This window comes from Dendrobates tinctorius, unplaced genomic scaffold (assembly GCF_039654945.1).
Source record: "Dendrobates tinctorius isolate UK_male_01 unplaced genomic scaffold, ASM3965494v1 ptg000075l, whole genome shotgun sequence".
NCBI classification, from domain to species: Eukaryota; Metazoa; Chordata; class Amphibia; order Anura; family Dendrobatidae; genus Dendrobates; species Dendrobates tinctorius.
This window is the reverse complement of record NW_027361743.1, coordinates 49091054-49114876: the sequence shown is the minus strand read 5'-3', so window position 1 is coordinate 49114876 and position 23823 is coordinate 49091054. Positions and strand designations below refer to the sequence as shown.

Sequence of the window (23823 nt, the reverse complement as noted above, 5' to 3'; positions counted from 1 at the left end):
GTCCCAGCTCCAACTCCAGATCCGGTTTTCCCCAAATTCCCACCATTCAGGTTTGGTGGAGAAAGAGAGAAATTTCGTGGCTTTCTGAATCAATGTCAGCTGTATTTTTCTGCACATGCGGCTCAGTTCACAACTGATCGTCATAAAGTATTAACCATGATAATGCTGCTGACAAACAAAGCTTTAGCCTGGACAAATCCTCTAATTGAAACCAATGATGCATGTTTGAATTCTCTGAATGACTTTATTGCTGCTATGTGTCAGATGTTCGATGATCCTAACGGAAATGTCACGGCAGAAACTGTATTATTAGTACTTTGCCAAGGAAAGCGTCCTGTTGTGGAATATGCTATAGAATTTCGGAGGTGGGTGCTGGACACTACATGGTGTGACTCAGCAAAATATGCACTGTTCAGGAGGGGTTTGTCTGCTACTATTAAAGATGAACTGGCTCGGGGTGAATCACCTACTAACCTGACTGACTTTATAAATCATTGTATCCGGATAGATATTCGTCTCATGGAACGCCGGCAGAAGAAGTGCGCTGAGGCCAATCGTAATAACCCCATATTCCTCCCATCTTCCTCCAGGGAAACTCAAAATAAGTCGTCTTCTTCGTCAGAGGATGAACCTATGCAGATTAATGTGGTTCGGAGGAGTACCATCGACACACGCAAGGAACATCGTTTCCGAGAAAATTTATGCTTATACTGCGGAAAATCGGGTCACTACATTTCGGTCTGTCCTGGAAAAAATCTCAAATCCGCAGCTGCAGTAATCGAATGTGACTTTTCTGATATATCTTCTGTTGGTTCTCAGTTAAATACTTGTAGGAGGGTGTGGCAGGCGAAACCACAGACTTCCCTGACTCGAGTTCAGAAGCATCGTCATCTGTGGGTGAGGAGGTTCTCTCAATAAGTACCACTATGACGGTCTCAGGCGAAGCCGGAAAGGATACACTTTGTACTATTCCCATTGAAATCTGGGTGCAATCCCGTTGGATTACTAGTACAGCCATGATTGATTCTGGGGCTAGCGGCAATTGCATGGACATTGCATTTGTTAAAAAACACGGTATACACTCGCAGAAGAAACATTCACCAGTGTTGACGAAGACTATAGATGGGTCCCCATTGGTATCCGGGCCGGTAGACTCTCAAACTACCCCTCTGAAGATTCGTATGGGAGCAGGTCATTATGAAAAACTGTCGTTCTTGCTAATTTCCTCCCCTAAATTTCCTATACTTCTAGGGTTTTCATGGTTACAGCGGCAGAACCCCACTATCGATTGGAGGGCAAAAGAATTGCAGTTTCCAAGTACACAGACATGATCCCGAGAATTAACTTCAATCAGACCAGGCTCTCACAATGGGAAGACCGACGCTCTGTCCTTAATTCATTCGCATGACGTGACCTCGGCTTCGCCTCCAAGGACCCTACTGTCAGAGCGAAACCCCGTAAGTGTGCTGCACAATCAAGACCTATTAAAAGATATTAAAGAGGCCTACGCCACAGATTCACTTCTGATTCAACCATTTACTCAGGTAAATTTAACCTTAAAAAACGGCCTTTGGTTTCAGAGACAACGTCTGTATGTCCCGGAAACAATAAAATTAAGGGTATTGAAACTAATGCATAACTCTAAGATCGCCGGTGATAGAGGAATTCAGAAAACTCAAGAATTTGTGTCTCGCTTCTTTTGGTGGCCGACTTTCCGGAAAGACGTTCGACTGTATGTGTTATCATGTGAGGTATGTGCCAGATCAAAAGTTCCTCGCTCCTTATCTACTGGACTATTGCAATCTCTTCCTCGACTTCTGATAAACATGTCTGTGCCTGCGGTAGCCGACCGCACTTCATCTCTCCAGGAGAATCTGGAAGTTCCGAAGCAGACACTGGCAGCAGACAGATTCCGTAAACCAGTACCCACATACAATGTAGGAGACATGGTTTGGCTTTCAACGAAGAACTTGAAACTCAAGGTTCCAATATTAGAACTGGGGCAGAAATATGTTGGTCCATACAATATCAGCAGCATAGTGAGTTCTGTAGTCTGTCGACTCAAGTTGCCTAGCTCTTTAATCATACATCCTGTTTTTCACGTCTCTCTGCTTAAACCGTTAGTGGCAAATCCTTCCTCTGGGCGCACCTCTGCTCCTCCTGGTCCAATTCTCATTGACAGGCAGGAGGAATTCATCGTGGAGAAGATCATTAATTCTCGGATCCGTTGGGGACGACTCCAGTATCTGGTAAAATGGCAAGGATACTCGTCTGAAGAGAATTCCTGGGAACCTATGGAGAATATTCACGCTCCTCGTCTGATCAGACAGTTCCACAGCAGATACCCCAATAAACCAGATGTAAGATCATCCAGAGGACATCTTTAAAGAGGAGAGTAATGTAAGGACTGGGATTGTATATGTTTTGTCTGCTCTTGCCCTTACTTCTGATGGATTCTGCCCTTAACCAAGATGGAGTTGCTGGCTTCACGAGGCCATCTTGTTTCCTGTCTGAGACTCCTTGTTTCCTGTTTGCTGTATACATAAGGGAACACTGCACACTATGCCTTGCTTGTGTATCTTGTTCTTTACTTGCTGCCAAGCTGGAAGGACTAGCAACCTGTTTGCCCCTTCTACTCTTCAGGATACCCCACTTGTTCCCGTATCTACGTACCACGGAAGGACTCTGCTGCTATACCTGCTCTGCACCCACCTCTGCTACGGTCTGCTCTCCATTAGGCCTGGGCTCTGGGTCCTGGATTCCGCATTGCTGGACTGGTATTCGCACCCTCGGTCTGTACCATTACTTGTGCATACTACTGAGACTGTCTTATTGTCTGCTTTACATCTGTCAGCTGAAGTGCATATTTCTGCAATAAGATATATACATCTTGAACTGTGATAGACCGTGTCTGTCTTAATTTCTGACCCACGTCATCAGGCTCCATAGAATTCTAGTATAAACTTATAACAGAGCTTCTAGTATAAACTTATAACAGAGCTTTATGTGAATATTGATGTTATAGTGATAGTTGTGTCCAGTATATGTTTTTAGCTCAGCAAGGGTGTAATTGAGTCACACAAGGTTTAGTGAATCTCAGACAGTGGTTACTTGAACCAGAGAAAGTTAGGGATATATAGTCGACGATTAGTTTATTGGTTTCGCACTTCTCAGTGCGGTAGTGCTGGGTTTATTATTTCATAGAGCAGTGTTCATGGCACAAGGGTCAGAATCAAGACCAGGTGGTAACCACTAGGACAAAAGAGAGAGTGCAGGGATCACGCGGTATTGTTAGTTTTGTCATCAAAATATGAATTGTCATTTCTTGATATTGAACCTTGCCTTGCTAAACCTGTAAATGGTTAATAAATAACAACTTGATTTATTTTACCACTGAGCCTGCATTCTCTGAGTCGCTGCATTCCCGCACCTGTTAACACCAGAAAAGTGCTCATGATGGGGGACAGTATACTAGGAAGGCAGGAAGGGGTTAAAGATGGGGGGAATTACACCAGAATGTGGGACATTGTTACAGGAAAGGGCAAGGATAGGGTACATTATTACAGAAAGTGGCCCAGGGCAGGGGACATTATACCAGGAAGGGACCCAGGATGGAGGACATTAATATTGTAATGGGCACAGGATGAGGGACATTATACTAGGAAGGGGACCATGATGGGGAACATTATACCAGGAATGGGGACATTATATGGCTTTAGTCCTAGCCTCTCATGGTTTGTGGCTATCAGACACCTAAAAAACACATGCAGGGATTGCTTTTGCATGGCAGACAATCCCAGTATGTTTTCTTTGTCTGTCTGACAGCCTCAAAACATGCAGAGCAGAGACTCAAGCATGTACTTGAGCACCCGCGATACTCAGTATATACCCGAGCACCCTGATGCAAACTTGAGTAGAGAGCACTTGTAATCAACACTAGTCATCATATCGTCGTCTTTTTTAACTTTTGAAGAAAACATAACCCCAACCCTAGCAATAAGCCTAAGCCCAATCACAACTCTAACGACAAAGAAAGAAATAAAAATTTTAAAATAAAATTAAAGTAATCTCACTTAAGCCCCCATCACACACAGCGATCTCGCTAGCGAGATCACTGCTGAGTCACAAGTTTTGTGACGCAACAGCAATCTCACCAGCAAGATCGCTGTGTGTGACAGGTATCAGCGACCGCCTCCCCCCCGCCCGGTCATGCTGGAATGGCCAGGACATTTTTTTGGTCGCTGGTCTCCCGCTGGCCAGCCCGCATCGCTGCGTGTGGCAGGCAGGAGACCAGCGATCAGAAGCTTGTAACCAAGGTAAACAGCGGGTTTCTAAGCGCCCCGCTAAAGGCCCTTTTACATTTAGCGATGCACCAGCGATCCGACCAGCGATACGACCCGGTCAGGATCGCTGGTGCATCGCTAAATGATCGCTAGTGCGCTTTCACACAGAAAGATCTCACAGCGATGCATCAGCGACGCAGCGCACGATACTCACCTTTCACACACAGCGATCCTGACGTCCTCCCGCCCGCCTCCACGCGCCGCTCGTCTCACACAGCAGGAAGCCCAGCAGGAAGCAGACGACGAGAAATGGAGTCGCCCGATCTCGCGCGATCAGCGACGGACAGCGGGGGAGCCGGTCAGAGGTAAGTATCACACATAGCGATATCGCTAGCAATATCGCTATAACATCACAAAATCACTGACGTTTTAGCGATATCGCTATGTGTAAAACCCCCTTTAGTGAATTAGTTGATTAGTGAACGTGATAGGCCGCTCTGAACAAATGTGTTTTGAGGGAGCGCCTGAAACTATGCAAATTGTGGATAGTCCTAATTTCTTGGGGTAGAGCATTCCAGAGGATTGGCGCAGCACGGGAGAAGTCTTGGAGTTGAGAGAGGGAGGTACGGATTAGTGCAGAGGTTAGTCGAAAGTTGTTTGCAGAGCGCAGCGGTCGGTTAGGCTGATAGACAGAAATGAGGGAGTAGATGTAGGGGGGTGCTGCACTGTGGAGAGCTTTGTGGGTGAAAACAAGTACTCTGAATTGGATCCTATAATGAATGGGCTGCTAATGTAACGACTGGCGAAGAGCGGACGTGTCCGAGTACTGATTAGTACAGATCCTGGCCGCTGCATTAAGTATGGACTGGAGAGGGGAAAGTCGAGTAACGGGGAGGCCAATTGATAGAGCGTTGTAGTAATCCAGGCGGGAGTGGATCAATGCTACAGTGAGGGTTTTTGTTGCTTCCATGGTGAGAAACGGGCGGATTCTAGAGATGTTCTTTACGTGTAAGCGGCAAGAGCAGGCAAGATATTGTATATGGGATGTCAAATGAAATGTCATCAGGGGCAGTGGTTGCGGTCGCAGTCTCTGTCCCCACCCTGAAACTAAGCGTTATCAGTGACCTCTATTTCAGGGGCTGGGCTAGTCCCTGCTCTACTGAGCACGCATCAATTGTCAATTTCAATATATGCACAGTATGATTTTGTCACAGTGCAATATTCTTCCCAGTGCACAGAGACAATGCGCCTCCTCGCCGACTCAGATGAGAAGTAATTAGCTGAAAAGAACGCACCATCAGTGCACATTATAAGGAGAAATGGCTGTCACTTGTGGGGTTGGGGATGGTCTCTGCTTGTCAGATTTTCTCCTTACAATGCTCACTGACAGTGAGTTCTTTTGCTGACTCGGCAGATCCTTTGAGATAGCGCACTGTCACTGTGCTTTAAAAAGAACATTGGACAGTGACAATATTCTACTGAGCATACAGTGGGGAAAAAAAGTATTTAGTCAGTCAGCAATAGTGCAAGTTCCACCACTTAAAAAGATGAGAGGCGTCTGTAATTTACATCATAGGTAGACCTCAACTATGGGAGACAAACTGAGAAAAAAAAATCCAGAAAATCACATTGTCTGGTTTTTTTTTCATTTTATTTGCATATTATGGTGGAAAATAAGTATTTGGTCAGAAACAAAATTTCATCTCAATACTTTGTGATATATCCTTTGTTGGCAATGACAGAGGTCAAACGTTTTCTGTAAGTCTTCACAAGGTTGCCACACACTGTTGTTGGTATGTTGGCCCATTCCTCCATGCAGATCTCCTGATGTTTTGGCTTTTCGCTTGGCAACACGGACTTTCAACTCCCTCCAAAGGTTTTCTATAGGGTTGAGATCTGGAGACTGGCTAGGCCACTCCAGGACCTTGAAATGCTTCTTACGAAGCCACTCCTTCGTTGCCCTGGCGGTGTGCTTTGGATCATTGTCATGTTGAAAGACCCAGCCACGTTTCATCTTCAATGCCCTTGCTGATGGAAGGAGGTTTGCACTCAAAATCTCACGATACATGGCCCCATTCATTCTTTCATGTACCCGGATCAGTCATCCTGGCCCCTTTGCAGAGAAACAGCCCCAAAGCATGATGTTTCCACCACCATGCTTTACAGTAGGTATGGTGTTTGATGGATGCAACTCAGTATTCTTTTTCCTCCAAACACGACAAGTTGTGTTTCTACCAAACAGTTCCAGTTTGGTTTCATCAGACCATAGGACATTCTCCCAAAACTCCTCTGGATCATCCAAATGCTCTCTAACAAACTTCAGACGGGCCCGGACATGTACAGGCTTAAGCAGTGGGACACGTCTGGCACTGCAGGATCTGAGTCCATGGTGGCGTAGTGTGTTACTTATGGTAGGCCTTGTTACATTGGTCCCAGCTCTCTGCAGTTCATTCACTAGGTCCCCCCGCGTGGTTCTGGGATTTTTGCTCACCGTTCTTGTGATCATTCTGACCCCACGGGGTGGGATTTTGCGTGGAGCACCAGATCGAGGGAGATTATCAGTGGTCTTGTATGTCTTCCATTTTCTAATTATTGCTCCCACAGTTGATTTCTTCACTCCAAGCTGGTTGGCTATTGCAGATTCAGTCTTCCCAGCCTGGTGCAGGGCTACAATTTTGTTTCTGGTGTCCTTTGACAGCTCTTTGGTCTTCACCATAGTGGAGTTTGGAGTCAGACTGTTTGAGGGTGTGCACAGGTGTCTTTTTATACTGATAACAAGTTAAAACAGGTGCCATTACTACAGGTAATGAGTGGAGGAAAGAGGAGACTCTTAAAGAAGAAGTTACAGGTCTGTGAGAGCCAGAAATCTTGATTGCTTGTTTCTGACCAAATACTTATTTTCCACCATAATATGCAAATAAAATGAAAAAAAAACAGACAATGTGATTTTCTGGATTTTTTTTTCTCAGTTTGTCTCCCATAGTTGAGGTCTACCTATGATGTAAATTACAGACGCCTCTCATCCTTTTAAGTGGTGGAACTTGCACTATTGCTGACTGACTAAATACTTTTTTTCCCCACTGTATGTCGGAATTGACAACTGGCGCATCCACTGGGGGTTCTCAAATGAAGCTTCCTCAAATAGGTAGTAAGTAAAAATAAAATAAAGCAGTTAAGATAGCACAAAGAAGGAACAATATTGACTTTTAATTAAAGTATATTAGAAAAGACATTAGATTATGATATTAAATAGACATTTAGGATTATAATAAATGTTAGTTTCGCACCATCCCTTTAAATTTTAAATTGTATTTCACTTTTTTTTGTTAATCATTTAATGCTAACCTAATGTTAGACTTTTTTTTATTTTACAACTGATCTAAATTTTGGACATATCACATGTATTTTAGTGCGTATTCAGATATTCATTTTGTACACAAAAAATAGACTGTTTTTCACCTATGTGCTACTGTAGATCCGATTTTCATCCATTGTTTGTCCATGTGTCCATTTTTAATAACTATGTAGATCTGTTTTTCTCGTATTCAAAAAGAAAAAAAATTCAGCTCTTCTCCCATCTTTAAATCATTTCCCACAGTCCCTTTTTACATTTTTTTTCTATATTCTTTATTTCTTCCTTTCTTTCAAGAGTAATAATTCTGTGTATGTACTGAAAGACAGGAAAAAATTCCAAGTTTAGTGAAATTGTGAAAAAAATGCTATTTTGCCACAGATTTTGGTTTTACAGTGTTCTTTATGTGGTAAAAAAAGACCTGGCTGCAAGATTTTCTAAGTTAGTATAATTATGGTGATGACAATTTTCTATAATTGTTTTACATTGTTTAAAGGGGTATTCTCATGTTATTAAATTGCTTTATCTAGATAGCATGAAAATAAGCAGTTTGCAATTGACTTGCTTTTTCTCTCTGTTGTCATATCTCTCTGCTGTCAATGTGAACTTTATTTTTCATACAGCTTGTCTCCATGAACTTATTTCCTTGAATTTTAACTGGACCCAAATTCCTGTTAAAATACATCCATCTCAGTAACCTTACCCCCTCCTGTTCTCTTACAGGTATTACATGTGTATTTGTTTTTTCTCAACCCCTTCTTTACAATCACATTCAAAGATCCATAACATTTTTATTTTTCCTTTGTCATAACCGTATTAGGGCTTGCTTTTCGTGGGATGAGTTGTATTTATCAATGGCCCCATTTGGGGATATTTTTAAAAAACTTAAATAACTTCATGGGAAGTAATCTAATTTTTACATTTTAACTTTATTCTATTCACAGTACTGCATAAATCCTATTTCTGTGTTGTTTGTGTTGTGGGCTGCCAATAATTGTTATGGTAACCCGAGGTCAAAAAATGACCTCCATGATGGCTTGTTAGATCATACCAGGAGCATGGTCTAAAAGGCATTCTGTCAATTTCACACTGATAGGTGTAATTAATTTCAGTAAATGTGTATTGCAAAGCATTACCTTAGTGATCAGACTAATAAAAGTTAAAGCCCCATGCTGATCCAAAGAATAAAGCTGTCTTAGGCTGGCTTCACACTTGCGTTTTTTAGCGCTGCGCCTTGTGCGCTATTGTGCGCATGCACATTGCTCCCCTATATTTAACATGGGTGCGCATGGTCTAGTGCATGCACGCGTTCATATGCGTTTTCGTGCACATGTGTTTTTTGTAGTGTGCGCCTAGGCGCGCCCCGGATGCAACCTGTTGCATTTTTGGTCCATCCGACCTGTCTCAAAAAACGCATGCACATGTTAGCGCACGGAATGCGCAAAAAAACAGCATTACAGTCTATGGGAACGCACGCGTGTGCTAGGACATGCGCACGTGTGCATTTAAAATCGCATGCGTTTTTGAGTTAACATGGTGACAAACTGGTTAAATCGCATGTGCAAAAAAACAGCAAATGCATGCAAAACGCATGATGCGTTTTTTGCGTGCGTTTGGTATGCGCACGAGGTGCAGTGCAAATAAACGCTAGTGTGGAACTAGCCTTATCACTTGTACAATACGGTGAATGATGTAAAAAAACAAACACAAAAAATTCCTGAATTGCTTTTTTTTCCGTCAATTTTGCCAAATAGTGGTATAGAAAGTGATGAAATAATATTATGTGCCTAAAAATGGTACCAATAAAAACTCATCCCGCAAGAAACAAACCCAAACATGACTTCATAAACATAAAAAAATAGACTTCAAAATATTATGATGCAAAAAACCTTTATTTTGCAAATAAGCCTTTTTAGGGTGTGATGGTAGCAAAACCTAAAAATCAATATAAATCTGGTATTGTTGTAATGGCACAGACCCAAGGAATAAAGCTGTCTTATCACTTATCTAGCACGGTGAACAGCATAAAAAATATTTAAAACTAATTCTTGAACTGCTGCTGATTTGTTCATTCTGCCTCCCAAAGATCGCAGTAAGGATTAGAGTACGTTTATCATGCGTGATTACGCCAGGGATCAAGTGTAAATTCACTGTAATGAGGCAGATAGAGTCACTTTGAACTCTTGACTGGTTTGAGATAGGGTGGTGTTCGTCTTCTTAAGCGTCTTTTTAGGCATGCACAAAAGAACAGTCAACCATAATTTTGTGCACCTTTGGAAAGACGGACACCACTGAACAGAGGCCAGGCAGAGTCCAAAGCAATTCTGATGTCTCCTTATAGTGAATAGATCTGTCGGGGTTTAATTTGAATCACATATTTTAGAGACTTAGATTGAAACCCTGATATAAGTGCTCAGCGTAGGTTACAGGATAAATATGGACTGATCCCAAACTTTTTGTAGCCCAAAATGCTACCAATAAATGCTTCAACTCAACTCTCACAAAAAACAAGACCCCACTCACGTCTGTCACCTGTTAATGGAAATATAGGGGGCTTCCACTTTGCTGGTACCACAACGGCTTTGGGAAAATGATTTGGTTCCTGCCAAAAGAAATCCAGTCAAACCTGCACTTCCAAATCAAAATGCTCCCTCCCAACAGTGTGCCTAAACCACAGCTAGCGTACACATGTTTGGCATTACTATTGCGAGGAGAGTTCACTTAATTAGCAGAGTCAATGTCTCCAGAAGCACAAGCTTGGACCAATGTATGAGCACTACAATGGCATCCATGGGTGTTTTCGAAAAGCAAAAGTCTCTATATTTGTATATGAATTCCTAGAGGGGTGTAATTTCCAAAACCGGGTCACTTGTGGAGTGTTTTTGCTGTTTTGGCACTTACGAGGTCTGCTAATGGAGTCAGCAAATTATTGCAGGAACATCTGTGCTTGAAACGTCAACTAACGCTCTCTCCCATTCTCTGTTGTGATCAAACAGTACTGCACTGCCACATATGGGGTATGCCATGTTCAGGTGAAATTGTGAATTAAATTATGGGACCATTTTTACATATTTTTCCCTTGTGAAAAATGGAAATTTGGGGCTAAAACATAATTTTAGTAGTAAAAATGTAAGTGTCAATATATTCAGTCCCAGGTGAATTCACTGATGGGTGTAGTTTGCAAAATGGGATCATGAGGGATTTCTGTTTTGGAACCTCAGGGGCTCTGCCAGTAAAAGGTCATAGCCATGAGACCCGGTGGGCGTGGCTACAGACCATATATGGTGGCCAGGGTAGGTCACCTGGTGTGAATGCTGGGACCTGATTGGTCCAGTTTGGAAGGTCCTGTGAGGAGAAAGATCTCCTCACTAACAGCCTGTGGAGCAGCTGTGTGAACAATGGCAATGTGTGCCTGAGAGCTCCCTGGAGGGAACTAACGTATGCGATGGTGAAGCCGCATAAGGAACCCTGACGGGTGAGATAATGATGAGGCTGAATAGCCTATATAACGGAAGCTATGCTGATATGAACTTTGTGGTGCTTCCTTTGGTTTATGCTGAATAATAAACCTCACGGACTGATATGGTTTTATGGAAAGCCCGTACCGGATGTGATTTATTTGCTGCCAAGCGAGTGTCCCCAACCTTGAATGACAGCGCTACCTCACAATATATATATATAATTGCCTTAAATTGTCCGTCATCCACTTCCATCTGGATGTCCCCGAATCCCACAATCCACTGCGCTACACGGAAGTACGCCAACCATTTTGGAACACTGCCGCTCGGATCCAGGTTGTCGCTGTGATCCCGAATGCCGCTGCGATCCCGATCGCCGCTGGGATGCCAGCGGCTGCTCTGATCCAGGTCGCCTCTGCGATCCCGAACGCCGCTGTGATCCTGACCGCCGCTGGGATCCCAGCTGCCGCTCGGATCCAGGCCACCACTGCGATCCCACCCACCTCCGTGCAGTCACAGCCGGCAGGAAAGACTGCGGCTTGAGGCCTGTGCTGGAAATTGGGTGTGGCCACCCTCTGGTGGCGCCGCACACCATCTCCAGCACAGGCCGCAAATCAACATCTTTCCTGCCGGCTGTGAGAGGGGTGTAACGAGAGGGTGTAATGAGGAGGGAGCAATGAGAGGGATGCCGCCGCCGGACCCCCGCCTGGGCCCACCGCCTGACTACACGCACCAGATCCCGCCGCTGCCTGCCCACCCACCTCCGTGCAGTCACAGCCGGCAGGAAAGACCGTGGCTTGAGGTCTGTGCTGGATATTGGGTGCGGCCACCCTTTGGTGGCGCCGCACACCATCTCCAGCACAGGCCGCAAAACACCATCTTTCCTGCTGGTTGTGACTGCACAGAAGTGGGTGGGCCACCACCCCCAGCGCCACAAAGCTGCCCCGTCGTGATGTTACTGCGCACACATCTAGTGTGTGTATACGTGCATATATATATATATATATATATATATATATATATATATATACACACAGTGTATATATATATATATATATTTTTTTTTTTTTTCATCTTTTACATCTTAAAAATTACAAAAAAGAAAATGGGCTGATGCAAAAGTTTGGGCACCCTGCATGGTTAGTACCTAGTAGCACCCACTTTTGCAAGTATAATAATAATCTTTATTTTTACATAGCGCTAACATATTCCGCAGTGCTTTACAGTTTGCACACATTATCATCACTGTTCCCGATGGGGCTCACAATCTAGATTTCCTATCAGTATGTTTTTTGGATTGTAGGAGGAAACCCACACAAACACGGGGAGAAAGTATCACAGTTTGTAAACGCTTTTTTGTAGTCAGCCAAGACTCTCAATTCTTGCTTGAGGGATTTTCATGCATTCTTCCTTGGAAAATTATTCCAGTTCTTAGAGATTCCTGGGTCGTCTAGCATGCGCTGCTAATTTGATGTCTAGCTGCAGATTTTCAATGATTTTCAGAACAGGGAGTGTGAGGGCCATTGTAAAACCTTCAGCTTGCGCCTTTTGAGGTTGTCTATTGTGGATTTTGACGTGTGTTTAAAATCAGTATCCATTTGTAGAAGCCATCCTCTTTTCAACTTACCGTAAGCTTTTTTTTACAGATGGTGTTATGTTTGCATCAAGAATTTGTTGAAATTTCATTGAATATATTCTTCCGTCTATCGTGAAATGTTTCCCGTGCCATTGGCTGCAACACAACCCCGAAGCATGATTAATCCATGCTCACTGCACCCCTAGGTGGTTCTTTGTGGGTTGTAGTTTACAATATGGGCTCAATTGTGGGGGTTTCTATTGTTTTGGCATGTCAGGAGCAACATGTTGTCTATAATCTGTTTCAGCCAAAATTGCGCAACAAAATTCAAATTATGCTCCTTCCCTTCTGAACCCTGCCATGCTCCCAAACAGTAATTTTCCACTACATATTGGGTACTGATGTACTCAGAAGAAATTACACAATACATTACATGGTCCTTTTTATGCTATTACCCTTTTGAAAATAAAAATTATGGTGCTAAAGCAACATTTTTGTGAAAACAATGTAATTTTTCATTTTCACGTCCCAATCTTATAAAGTTCTGTGAAGCACAAGTGGACTCTAGATGCTCACAAAACTCATACATGAACTCCTTGAAGGGCATGATTTCCAAAATGGGGTCAATTGTGTGAGATTTCTATTGTTTTGGCACATCAGATGCTCCAAGGCATCCACAATTTATTCCTGCCAAAATGGGGCTTCAAAATTCAAATAGAGCTCTTTCCCTACTGAGCCACTCTGTGTACCCAGACAGTTGTTTCTGACCACATATAGCAGGGTTTCCCAACTCCAGTCCTCAAGGCACACCAACAGATCATGTTTTCAGGATTTCCTTTGTATTGCACAGGTGAAGCAATTATCACCTGAGCAATACTAAGGAAATCCTGAAAACATGATCTGTTGGTGTGCCTTGAGGACTGGAGTTGGGAAACCCTGACATATAGGGTATCGTCATACTCAGGAGAAATTGCACAACAAATAGTGTTGTCCATTTTATCCTGTGAAAATGAAAACTTTGGGACTAAAGCAGCATTTTTGTGAAAAATATGAAATTTTTCATTTTTACACCTGAATGTTTTTAAAATTCTGTGAAGCACCTGTGAAGTCACTGCACACCTTGCTGATTTCCTCGAGGGGTGGTTTCCAAAAGGTTGTCAGTTGTGTTATTTTTTTTATTGCTTTGGTACCTCTGGGACTCAACAAATGGGGCATGGTATCCGCAATCTATTTCAGCCAAAATTGTGCTCCCAAATTCAAATTGTGCTTCTTCCTTTCCAAACCCTGCTGTGTGCCCAAACAGTAGTTATTCTCTACATAACGGGGATTGTCGTGCTTAGGAGAAATTGTGAAAAACAAAAATTGTGCTGTGATTTAGTGAGTGTTAGGTTTTGCGCTTTGTAAAAAAAAAAAAGAAAAGCCACTGTGTGTACTCTGCAACCAATATCTGTGGGAGTACTGTGGCAAAAAGCCTCTTTGTGTACTGTGCACCTTCACGTGTGGGAGTACTTTGCAACCCAGCCGAAGGGAGTAATGTGCCAAAAAGCTTGTGTACTCTGCAACCACGCCTGTTGGTGTTCCATAAATTAAAGACTCTGTGTGTACTCTGCACCTCGGCTCCGGGAGTACTGTGCTTTAAAGCCTTTGTATGTACTCTGCAACCCCGCCTGTGGGAGTACTTTGCAGTTAAGCATCTGTGGGTGCGCTGCACCCATCTGTGGGAGTACAGTGCGTTTAAGCCTATGTGTGTACTCTGCTACCCTGCCTGTGGGAGCAGTTCCAAAATGCCTGTGTATTCTGCAGCAGTGTCTGTACTAGTAGTGTGCCCCAAAAATGTTCTCTGCAACCATCTTTTTGTGAGTAGTGTGTCCAAAAATAAAATCTAGTATGCAGCTGTCTCTTTCTGATTTGTAGGCCGTAAAAATTATTTAATTCTGCCACTGTGTCAATATGAGCAGTGTTTCTAAAGAAATGTTTCTACTATGCAGCCGTGTTTTGTGAGTAGTGTTTCTTAAAAAAAAAAAAAAACATTCTACTATGCAGCCGTCTCTTTCCTATTTGTGGGCCGAAAATATCTTATTCTACAGCTGGGTCTATCTGAGTAGTGTATCTAAAAAAATGTTCTACTATGCAGTCATTTGTTTCCCATTTATGGGACGAAAAATATATTTTATTTTACCACTGTGTCCATACGAGTAGTGTTGGTGAAAAAATTTTCTATAATGCAGCCATGTTTTTGTGAGTAGTGGGTTTTTTGTTTTTTTTTTAAACTTCTACTATGCAAGTCTTTTTCCCATTTGTGGGCCAAAAAAATTATTTATTTCTACTGCTGTGTCTATACGAGTGGTGTTTATAAAAAATCTTTCTACTGTGCAACCGTCTTTTTGTGAGTAGTGTGTCTAAAAAAAAAAAAAAGCTAGCATACAGTCCCCTTTTCCCCATTTGTTAGCAAAAAAAACTTTGTACTGTACCAAAAAACCTGTTTGTACTGTGCCAAAAAGTTTCTGTGTACACTGTAGCTGTGTCTGTACAAGTAGTGTGCCTAAAAAATAATTTTATTCTGCCACTGTGTATGTATGAGTTGTGGTCTTTGTTTCGCATCCTAAATAAAGAGTTATACTCCGCACCCGTGTTTGTGGGAGTACAGTGCATAAAAACAAATTTTTGTAAATTGCAACTGTGTCTGTGGGAATATTGTGCCAAAAAAACCTGTGTGCAGCTGATTCTGAACTTCCTCTTCATGTTCGATTTTGTCTGAAGGCAGAAACAGTGATGACAGAGCCGATTGAGCGCTAGAGTCTCGGCACAACACCAGACGAGAACCCCGGTGAGAGCGACTGCCGACACCACAGGAATGGCGCCAGCACGTCAGGTGAGCATAGGCTTTATTATTTTATGGGGGTAAAGAGAGGGGTATGACAAGAATTTGTTACACCGATGCCTCTACCTTGTGCTAGTCATTACACTGGCTACCCATCCACTCCAGAATACAGTACAAACTTATTACCCTCACCCATAAAGCCCTTCATGGCTCTGCACCACCCTACATCTCCTCCCATGTCTCAGCCTACCACCCTACCCATGCCCTCCGTTCTGCTGATGACCTGAGGTCATCATCCTCAATAATCAGAACCTCCCACTCCCGTCTCCAAGACTTTACACGTGCTGTGCCAATTCTTTGGAATGCACTTCCCAGGTCAATACGATTAGTCCCCAATCCCACAATTTTAAGCATTCCCTGAAAACGCATTTATTCAGACTGGCCTACCGCCTCAACACATTAACCTAATCTATCCCTGTGTGGCACAGTCAAAAGTTTTACCATAACCAGGTTCCCCCCATCATGTTCTGACATGCTTTATGCATCCATTAGCCCTCAGTGTCTGTACTGTTACACACTTAACATTATGGCTGGTCCAAACAATCAGGGCAATTGTTACCACCCACCTTTCATGTCTCCCTTTTTCCTCATAGACTGTAAGCTTGCGAGCAGGGCCCTCATTCCTCTTGGTATCTGTTATAATCTATGTGATTATTGTTATGCTGTAATGTCTATTGTCTGTACAAATCCCCTCTGAAATATAAAGTGCAGCGGAATATGTCGGTGCTATAGAAATAAAATTTATTATTATTAATTTGTCTAAGTAGCAGACAACTTCTATAAGGAAGCACTGCACCACCAAATTCAGCAAATGCGCCAGGCACGGGAGGGATGTGCGTCAAACTGACTAAGCCCAGAGCTGATATGGCATTTTGCCGGTTATCGCTCACCCCCAGGCTGTGCTTGAGTTAAACTGGCACCAGTCATATACAGTGCCTTGCAAAAGTATTCGGCCCCCTGGAACTTTTCAACCTTTGCCCACATATCATGTTTCAAACATAAAGATACCAAATGTAAATTATTGGTGAAGAATCAACAAGTGGGACATAATTGTGAAGTTGAACGAAATTTATTGGTTATTTTAAACTTTTGTGGAAATTCAAAAACTGAAAAGTGGGGCGTGCAATATTATTCAGCCCCTTTAACTTAATACTTTGTTGCGCCACGTTTTGCTGCGATTACAGCTGCAAGTCGCTTGCGGTATGTCTCTATCAGTTTTGTACATCAAGAGACTGAAATTCTTGCACATTCTTCCTTGGCAAACAGCTTGAGCTCGGTGAGGTTTGATGGAGATCGTTTGTGAACAGCAGTTTTCAGCTCTTTCCAGATTCTCGATTGGATTCAGGTCTGGACTTTGACTTGGCCATTCTAACACCTGGATACGTTTATTTGTGAACCATTCCATTGTAGATTTTGCTTTGTTTGGGATCATTGTCTTGTTGGAAGACAAATCTCCATCCCAGTCTCAGGTCTTTTGCAGACTCCAACAGGTTTTAAGAATGGTCCTGTATTTGGCTCCATCCATCTTCCAATCAATTTTAACCATCTTCTCTGTCCCTGCTGAAGAAAAGCAGCCCCAAACCAAGATGCTGCCACCACCATGTTTGACAGTGGGGATGGTGTGTTCAGGGTGATGAGCTGTGTTGCCTTTACACCAAACATATCGTTTGGCATTGTTGCCAAAAAGTTTGATTTTGGTTTCATCTGACCAGAGCACCTTCTTCCACATGTTTGGTGCTTCTCCCAGGTGGCTTGTTGCAAACTTTAAACAACACTTTTTATGGATGTCTTTGAGAAATGACTTTCTTCTTGCCACTCTTCCATAAAGGCCAGATTTGTGCAGTGTAGGACTGATTGTTGTCCTATGGACAGACTGTCCCACCTCAGCTGAAGATCTCTGCAGTTCATCCAGAGTGATCATGGGCCTCTTGGCTGCATCTCTGATCAGTCTTCTCCTTGTCTGAGATGAAAGTTTAGAGGGACGGCCAGGTCTTGGTAGATTTGCAGTGGTATGATACTCCTTCCATTTCAATATGATTGCTTGCACAGTGCTCCTTGGGATGTTTAAAGTTTTGGAAATCATTTTGTATCCAAATCCAGCTTTAAACTTCTCCTCAACAGTATCACGGACCTGCCTGTTGTGTTCCTTGGTCTTCATGATGCTCTCTGTGCTTCAACCAGAACCCTGAGACTATCACAGAGCAGGTACATTTATACAGAGACTTGATTACACACAGGTGGACTATATTTATCATCATTAGTCATTTAGGACAACATTGGATCATTCAGAGATCCACAATGAACTTCTGGAGTGAGTTTGCTGCACTGTAAGTAAAGGGGCCGAATAATATTGCACGCCCCACTTTTCAGTTTTTGAATTTCCACAAAAATTTTAAATAACCAATAAATTTCGTTCAAATACACAATTGTGTCCCATTTGTTGTTGATTCTTCACCAAATATTTACATTTGGTATCGTTATGTTTGAAGCATGATATGTGGGAAAAGGTTGAAAAGTTCTAGGGGGACGAATACTTTCGCAAGGCACTGTATGTCTGTTGATTCCCATCCACAGCTCTTGCATGGTGTGTGAATTTTCCCACATATTACTCGGGCCTAAGAAATGGCACAAAACGTCCTGTTACCAGTGTGCACCAGAGGAAGGTATTTCATTCGGGCGCATAGCAGGCACATATTGACAACGGCCTCTGTCTCTGCAGCAGCTACACCACAAGCATAACTGCTCCTATTTGAAGCTCTCCTCATTGTTTTCACCCAAAAAGTTGCAGAATAGTGGTGAGCGAGTATACTCGTTACTCGAGATTTCCTGAGCATGCTAGGGTGATCTCTGAGTATTTGGATGTGCTCGGAGATTTAGTTTCTGTCGCCGTAGCTGCATGATTTGGAGCTGCTAGACAACCTGAATACATGTGGGGATTTCCTAACAAACAGGCAATCCCCACATGTATTCAGGCTGGCTAGCAGCCGTAAATAATGCAGCTTCGGTGATAGAAACTATTTCTCCGAGCACATCCAAATACTTGGAGATCACCTGAGCATGCACTGGAAATCTTGAGTAACGAGTATACTCGCTCATCTCTAGTGTAGAGTATTAGACGGCCTGTATACAGAAAGCGGCCAGCAGATTACTACACTCCCTGTTTTCAGAGTACCTTACAAAAAAAACACAAAAACATTGTTAGTTACCGCATACGCCTTTTCCACCTACACACTGCCACCTCCTCCTCCACCACTTGAATCTCCGCCTCCTGATTCAAGATTATTTCTTTTTTTACTGCTATTTTAAGTTGTTTCCCTATCCACAATTTACAGGACAATGGTCCTGCTTTTACCATCATTTTGCAGCCACCTAGACCTTTCTATGATTTTACAGCCATTTTAAAAGTACCAAAGTTTGGGTTGCCATTGACTTCTATTGGGTTTGGGGTCAAGTTTGGATACCGAACTTTCAATTAGAGTTCGGACGAACTTGACCATCCATGGGTCATCCCTAGTCCTGATTTTTCCATAAAGACCACTTCTAGACAAACTTCTGCAAACATTAAGTGGGTATAGCCGTGTCCAGATGATTGCTGCCAACTCTGAGCTCAAATCCACGCGTGCTTGTAAATGTGATGTGCAAGTCTTCTTCTACTATATTGATTACATGTTAATTAGAATAGACCGTTGAAGACGTGATGTTAATTTGGAGAGATAGCAAGTTAGAGAGATTTCATAACTCTTTTGAAGGTAACATAGATGAGAACATAGCAATCTTAGATAATCGGATAGGATGTAATTGCTTAGACGGCATGTCAGCTCGGTTTACAAGACCTGCTTTTTTATGAATCATATAATGAAATAATGTAGTTATGGTATATCAGTATCATACAGGACTACTGTATGCAATCTGGTAATAAATTGTAAGCCAGGAAGAATGAGAACAGAGATGTTTGTCGGGGAATCTTCCTCCATGTAATCTTTAGAATAGGAGTTGCTAAGGGAATCCATTTCTTCGTTGACATATTAATCAGGAGTAGGGAAAAGACCAGAAAGCAATTTTTCACAGCTCACTTTTTTTCATTTACTTGGTAAATCTGATAAAATGCAAATACGGAACTTGTATGCAACACAGAAAAAGTGTGTATGCATGTAAGAGTGCAAAACAATTGAACAGCTGACGCCTCCTCTAACAATTGACTAGATAGAATGGATGTCATTCAGATGTTAATGTTAAAAGACGGATTCACAATCAAGGGGTGACAATGGTTCCATTCTTCTGGTAGACTTTGCAATTTTACTTGGAGAAAAAAAAGTTGAAGGAGAAACAATGATGATTAGCAAAATGGCTCGATGAGTCTTTGGAAAATTACATTGTGCGTTAATGGTTAGAGCCATTGCAATGCGTCATTGACATTGTGCTTTGTTTTGGGATGAAGATTCCTCTCCACTTATATAGGTGTCAGAAAACAATGGCAAGTAAGGCCTAGCAGTGCTTTTTAGTCTTCATCAGCTTGGGCAACAAGGTATGCTTGATGATGGCTGACACGCCATTACAGGGAAAAGATGGTGGTAAACTGATTGTCTGGTGCACCAGTATCACCCCCACCACACTGGTAAAGAAATAACTAACATATTAAGAGACAGCATTAGTGGGGGTATCTGATCTGGGGTCTTCACTGATCATAACAATGTAAGAGCCGACTCAAGCCCCTTAGCCCGAACATAGGTGGAATATAGAGAACTGGAGGCATTAGAAACTCAAGTGTCGCATCTCTCAGTTGAGTGCTTGGGACTCCACTAGATTTGAGCACATCAGCCAAATTTGACCTGGAAATTCAAATTACATCACATTTATTAAAATTTGAATCAAATTATTGCTAAAAAAATGTTTATTATGCTCAGATGTCTCTCTGGCCCAGAGAAAATAATAACCTGAAGGATTAAAAAATATTATACTCACCTTGTCCTTCACCTATCCTGATGTTGTAGCTCCCCCATCCGGTCCACCACTGGCCAGCTTCCCTCTCTCCAACACCAGTCTTCTCTTCCCTCTATGGGGGATCCGGCGTTCATTATGCCTCCTGTCATTTGGGCCCTACTCAGCATTGAAGAGTGGAGATGGAAGAGAAGACTGCAGGGAAGAAACAATCCAAAGGAGGCCCATGCAGGAATCTGCGGTGCCAAGACAGGCGAGATCAGTATAATGTTTTTTTTATTTTTAAACTAATTGCTGGTCATAAAAATAATAAACTAAAGCAGTGGCCACTAGGCCGTTATTTTGCATGAAATTTAAAAAAAAAAAATCAGGTTATGCCAAATCTGATTTTTTGGTAAAATTTTAAGAGAATTCAAAACAATTCACTTATTTGTAGACTTAACAAAAATCGAAAAGCAATAATAATGCCCAGCTTCAATGTATTGTTTGCTATGGATTGCCTCTGGAAAGTGATGCCATCTGTATACTTGTGCCTTTACGCTTGTCATACACAGTAGATATTTGTTGGTGGATCCTACTAAAAGAATTTATTACTTGTATATTTATAAGGCATCTGAAATTGAGGCACTAGCAGGTGCAGACAGAAGTGGGCCCCTGTGCAAGAACTTAATATGGGCCCTTTACAGCCGAATAGTGCATCAAAATACACAACTAAACATGGTTTGGAGGTGGAAAGAGACCCCCTTACCTCTTGGGCCCCTGTACGACCGCACAGGTTGCACCAATGATATGTCCATCCCTGAATGTAAATAACATGCGTGGTCAGCCAATGTGAATGTGCACAATAATATGAAGTCAGGGAAGATATCACAATGATCTTTTAATTATTATACTCCCCATATTTTTGGAGTATTATTATAGCCCAATGTTCCTCGTATGTCCCTCGGTACAGTAAGTTTCAGCCTGTTCGATCCGCGATTATCTACTCATCAGCATATCGTCATTATCTTCTCTCTGCTCTGAAATGGTGTTACAAATAGCTGTCCGCTTATGAGTGACTCCGCTGTTGGATATGTATGCAGGGCGCATTCTGCACTGGGAAACCATAATCCTGTGTATTAGCAGAAAATATGATTTACAGAGCTTCTATTTATTACAAAGGCGCCTTCCACTACCTTGAAGCAATGGGCAGAGAGCTCATTCAATAAAATGGGATTATTCCACCCCCATGTGATAAATTAAGATGTATTGGATCAATATTCAAAACGGATTTGATTTTACCTTGAGATATTTTATTTGACTTTTCACATTTGCATTTTTCATCATAAGCGTGCAGCTCTTTGTATGTGGCTTGTAGGTCCATTCTATCAGCTGTATGTGACCAGATATCAGTCAGCGAAAAGGGGTAGTGGTTTGAGGATTCAGTACGACAGGGAAACAAAACGGATAGAACTTTATACCCCACTGGCTTGGCAAAAATGGTGACGAGGCTAATGGCAATATTTATGAAATAGCTTCAAGCGGTATCAGTGCTGAAGTGCAGGCTATCAGATGATCAGGCTAAAATTTACGATCTAGTGAAATGAGTTATTAACCCCTTCACCTCCAAGGGTGGTTTGCACGTTCATGACCGGTCCAATTTTTACAATTCTGACCACTGTACCTTTATGAGGTCATAACTCTGGAACGCTTCCATGGATCCCGGTGATTCTGACATTGTTTTCTCATGACATATTGTACTTCATGTTAGTGGTAAAATTTCATTCAAATAACTTGCGTTTGTGAGAAAAACGGAAATTTGGCGAAAATGTTGAAAATTTCGCAATTTTCCAACTTTGAATTTTTATGCCCTTAAATCACAGAGATATGGCACACAAAAAACTTGATAACTAACATTTCCCACATGTTTACTTTACATCAGCACAATTTTGGAACCAAAATTTTTTTTTTTGTTAGGAAGTTATAAGGGTTAAAAGTTGACCAGCGATTTCTCATTTTTACACCATTTTATTTTTAGGACCACATAACATTTGAAGCCACTTTGAGGGGTCTATATGATAGAAAATACCCAAAAGTGACACCATTCTAAAAACTGCACCCTTAAGGTGCTCAAAACCACATTCAAGAAGTTTATTAACCCTTTAGGTGCGTCACAGGAATTTTTTTGAATATTTAAAAAAAAATGAACATCTAACTTTTTTTCATAAAAAAAAAACTTCAGGTTCAATTTTTTTTATTTTCCCAAGGGTAACAGGAGAAATTGGACTGCAAAAGTTATTGTGCAATTTGTCCTGAGTACGCTGATACCTGATATGTGGGGGGGAACGACTGTTTCGGCGCATGGCAGAGCTCAGAATGGAAGGAGCGCCGTTTGACTTTTTCAATGCAAAATTGGCTGGAATTCAGTTCGGACGCCATGTCACGTTTGGAGAGTCCCTGATGTACCTAAACAGTGGAAACCCTCTACAAGTGACCTCATTTTGGAAACTAGACCCCCCAAGGAACTTATCTAGATATGTGGTGAGAACTTTGAACCCATAAGGGCTTTACAGAAGTTTATAACGTACAGCGGTACAATTAAAAAATCATATTTTTTCCACAAAAATGATCTTTTCACCCCAATTTTTATTTTCCCAAGGATAACAGGACCCTAAAAGTTATTGTGCAATTTGTTCTGAGTACGCTGATACTCCACATGTGGGGGTAAACCACTATTTGGGCGCATGGCAGAGCTCGGAAGGGAAGCAGCGCCATTTGACGTTTTTGGCTGGGATTGAGATCGGACACCATGTCGCGATTGGAAAACCCCTGATGTACCAAAACAGTGGAAACCCCCCACAAATGACACCATTTTGGAAACTAGACCCCCCAAGGAACTTATCTAGATGTGTGGTGAGCACTTTAAACCCCCCAGTGCTTCACAGAAGTTTATAACGCCCGGGCGTGAAAATAAAAAATTCGTATTTTTTCCACATGATCTTTTAGTCACCATTTTTTTATTTTCCCAAGGGTACCAGGAGAAATTGGACCCCAAAAGTTGTTGTCCAATTTGTCCTGAGTATGCTGATACCCCATATGAGGGAGAAAACTACTGTATGGGCACACGTCGGGGCTCGGAAGGGAAGTCGTGACGTTTTGGAATGCAGACTTTGATGGAATGGTCTGTGGGTGTCATGTTGCCTTTGGAGAGCACCTAATGTACCTAAACAGTGGAAACCCCCCACAAATGACCCCATTTTGAAAACTAGACCCCCTAAGGAACTTATCTAGATGTGAGGTGAGCACTTTGAACCCCTAAGGGCTTCACAGAAGTTTATAATGCCAGGGCATGAAAA

General features: G+C 42.3%; 1 protein-coding gene and 1 long non-coding RNA gene across 2 annotated transcripts in view; one reads left to right on the top strand and one right to left on the bottom strand.

Annotated features, from left to right (window-relative positions):
• The first annotated feature begins 2528 nt into the window (after positions 1-2528).
• LOC141096553 (uncharacterized) overlaps positions 2529-23823 on the top strand; it is a 70520-nt gene continuing 49225 nt past the window's right edge. The window contains exons 1-2 of the long non-coding RNA XR_012233712.1: positions 2529-2792; positions 15430-15541. This is a non-coding gene — a long non-coding RNA (uncharacterized lncRNA). The remainder of the gene's footprint in view (positions 2793-15429; positions 15542-23823) is intronic.
• UFM1 (ubiquitin fold modifier 1) overlaps positions 7476-23823 on the bottom strand; it is a 63764-nt gene continuing 47416 nt past the window's right edge. The window contains exon 6 of the mRNA XM_073583260.1: positions 7476-7953. Within this exon, the coding sequence (XP_073439361.1) occupies positions 7928-7953 (26 nt within the window). The 3' untranslated portion in view covers positions 7476-7927. The remainder of the gene's footprint in view (positions 7954-23823) is intronic.